The 2,554-nt window shown below is 40.5% G+C and overlaps 1 protein-coding gene across 1 annotated transcript; it reads left to right on the top strand.

Moving 5' to 3' along the window:
- Positions 1–385: 385 nt before the first annotated feature.
- Positions 386–2,412, top strand: LOC109543579 (PTB domain-containing engulfment adapter protein 1; the record flags this gene model as incomplete). Its single annotated transcript, XM_019913369.2, is given in 6 exon segments — positions 386–577; positions 1,159–1,398; positions 1,453–1,848; positions 1,912–2,064; positions 2,126–2,243; positions 2,295–2,412. Coding segments are annotated over 6 exon segments (1,185 nt in total), but the record flags the coding sequence as incomplete, so codon positions are not given.
- Between the last annotated feature and the right edge of the window lie 142 nt (positions 2,413–2,554).

The raw sequence follows: 2,554 nt of genomic DNA, 5'->3' as shown, positions 1-2,554 counted from the left end.
AGTAGTGTGAAAACGCTTATTTTTGTCTCAAAATTCAGCAAATCGGAAAAAATCAGGGGTTTGTGCGCTTTCAATTAAATTCTCCAGATGTTCAAACCCCGATTTTTGCTCTAGATGGAGAAGTTTTCAAGTCGCAATGTGATCCGAAAGACAAATTAAGAATTCTTAAAGTTTCGGGTAAAATTGAGTGAAAAAGCTTAGTTTTATTCTCGCATTCAGCAAGGCCACAAAAATCAGGCGTTTCCAATCTTATTATGAAACTGAGGATTTATAGACTAAGACTTTTTCTACAAACTAAGGAAATTTGAAGTTCATCTGGGCTGTAGATTAAAAGTTAAGAGTTCCTAAACTTGTGCATTTTGTTTTTTTTTATTATCAATATTTTATAATTTTTTTCTTTCCCGTTTTTTCCTCAGAATGTCATCGTTAAGAAAATGGGCTCAAAACACTCAGGAAAAACTCACCAGCAACAAGAATGGCAAACGGAAGTGGATTCATCCGCCTGAAGCTTTGCAGAAAGGCCATATCGCTTATCTGGTCAAATTTTTAGGAAATACAGAAGTCGAAGAAGCCAAAGGTAATTGTTGCCAAAATTTGAAGAAAACAAAGCGAATAGTGAATTCAAGTTCATGAGCCAATGTTTAGCGCAATTTGCACCATTTTTATGCGCCTGGAGCACTATAAACCTGAGAATTCGATATCCATATGTGACCAGTAAGTTTCTAAAAAGTTTCCAACCTCTAAACAGAGGAGAGCAAGAGGAGCTGTAAAGTTTAAAACACCCAATATCTTAGAAACTGTTGACCATATCAGAAGAGGTAGAAGCAACAATCCGAATAAATTTACCAGTTTTACCTTTTTATCTTCTTACACACACATTTTTTTAATTGTGAAATACTTCATCGCATTCAATTGTCCATAAACATCGATTTGTGCCTGCATCACAAGGCTTAGAGGAAACAAATTTATTATCGCTTATTATGATGACATCGCGACCTTCCAGTGTAAGACGTTCCACAAACCAGATAAATAATTGTTTAACACGATTTTCTCCTGCAGTACAGAAAGTTTCTGAATTTCATTTTCACGTTTCGCTTTGTTACCTTGTGGGCCCCATTTCCTACACATCCGCAGCGTTTAACTCTGTGACTATTGCAGGAATAGAAGTAGTCAAAGAAGCAATACGTAAATTAAGATTTTCCCAGCAGTTACGCAAAAGCGAAACTGGAGCCAAAACCAAAAAGGTGGAGCTAACAATTAGCGTAGATGGAGTGGCGATTCAAGAGCCTCGCACCCACAGCATTCTCCATCAGTTTCCTCTGCACCAAATCTCCTACTGTGCAGACGACAAAGGAGAGAAAAAGTTCTTCTCCTTTATTGCCAAACAACAGAGCTCAGGTACAGCTTCCAGTCCAGTAACGTTTCGATCGACTCACTCCAAATGTATTTCAGAAGGCAAATCTGATGATGCGCACTTGTGCTTCGTGTTTATTTCCGATAAATTGGCCGAAGACATCACGTTGACCATCGGGCAGGCCTTCGAACTGGCTTATAAGCGATTTTTGGACACGTCGGGCAAGGACTTGGAGACCCAACAGAAGGCCGTAATAATCCAGCAAAAGGTGAAACAAACCGAACTGGAAGCGACGATTTACAAGCGGCGGCTTTTGGATATTGCCGAGATTGCCAGCATTCGGGCGGAGATCGAGGCCTATTTGAGGCGGAATAATCTGCAATCCTTAGTGGATTTGGAGCCAATCGGCAGCAGAATTAACACGCCTTCCAATCAGAATGGTGGTCCAAGTCCCATGATTGAAACGGCTAATATTATTGACTTGAATGGTTCGGGTATGGCCAAAAATCAGTTTATTTTGTGTTAAGTTACTATTTTTTACTGGATTTCTTTGGTAGCTCCTCCTGTGCCTCCTCGACTCACTGATAACAGCCCAGCAATAGGAACGAAACTAGAGGGCTTATTGCTGAATGAATTCGAGACGGACAACGACTTCGATCCCAGATCCTTTGAAAATAACACTGGCAATCCACCAATTAGCCTGCCGTTGCGTAAGCAGCACTCTAACTACTTTAGTGTGCGGATTTTTCCAATAAAAACCTGCTTTTTCAGTTGCTCCTCCTCCCAAGCCAGCTAAGCGAACCAATCTTCTGCTGCACACCCAATTGGAAGCCAATCCTGTCTTAAACAATCCACTCTCGGGTTCGCCTTCAGCCGCTACACCTAACAGGTGAGTTCAATGAAACTGTGGAGTGTTTTGCGAAATCAAGCCCTTTTCCAGCATAACTAGCTCGAAGATCGATCCGTTTGAGATGGGCGATTTTGGGGCCAATGTAACCATGTCCCAGGACATTGAAAATGCCATCGATTTGCTGGATAAAAAAATCTTGGAAATGAAGGTAAAAACCCAAATGTGCGACCTTAAGCCCGGTTGGCCCTTTGAATCATCACCGAAAATCAACATTAATAATTTATTTTGAATTTTAAATTAGGTTCCAGCACGATGGTCTAAAAAGCCACTTTTTTAACTATTGCCTATTT

The sequence above is a fragment of the Dendroctonus ponderosae genome, unplaced genomic scaffold (genome assembly GCF_020466585.1).
Source record: "Dendroctonus ponderosae isolate FM_Combo_2020 unplaced genomic scaffold, Dpon_F_20191213v2 Dpon_F_20191213_10, whole genome shotgun sequence".
Taxonomy (NCBI): domain Eukaryota; kingdom Metazoa; phylum Arthropoda; class Insecta; order Coleoptera; family Curculionidae; genus Dendroctonus; species Dendroctonus ponderosae.
This window is presented reverse-complemented; position numbering and strand designations above follow the sequence as displayed.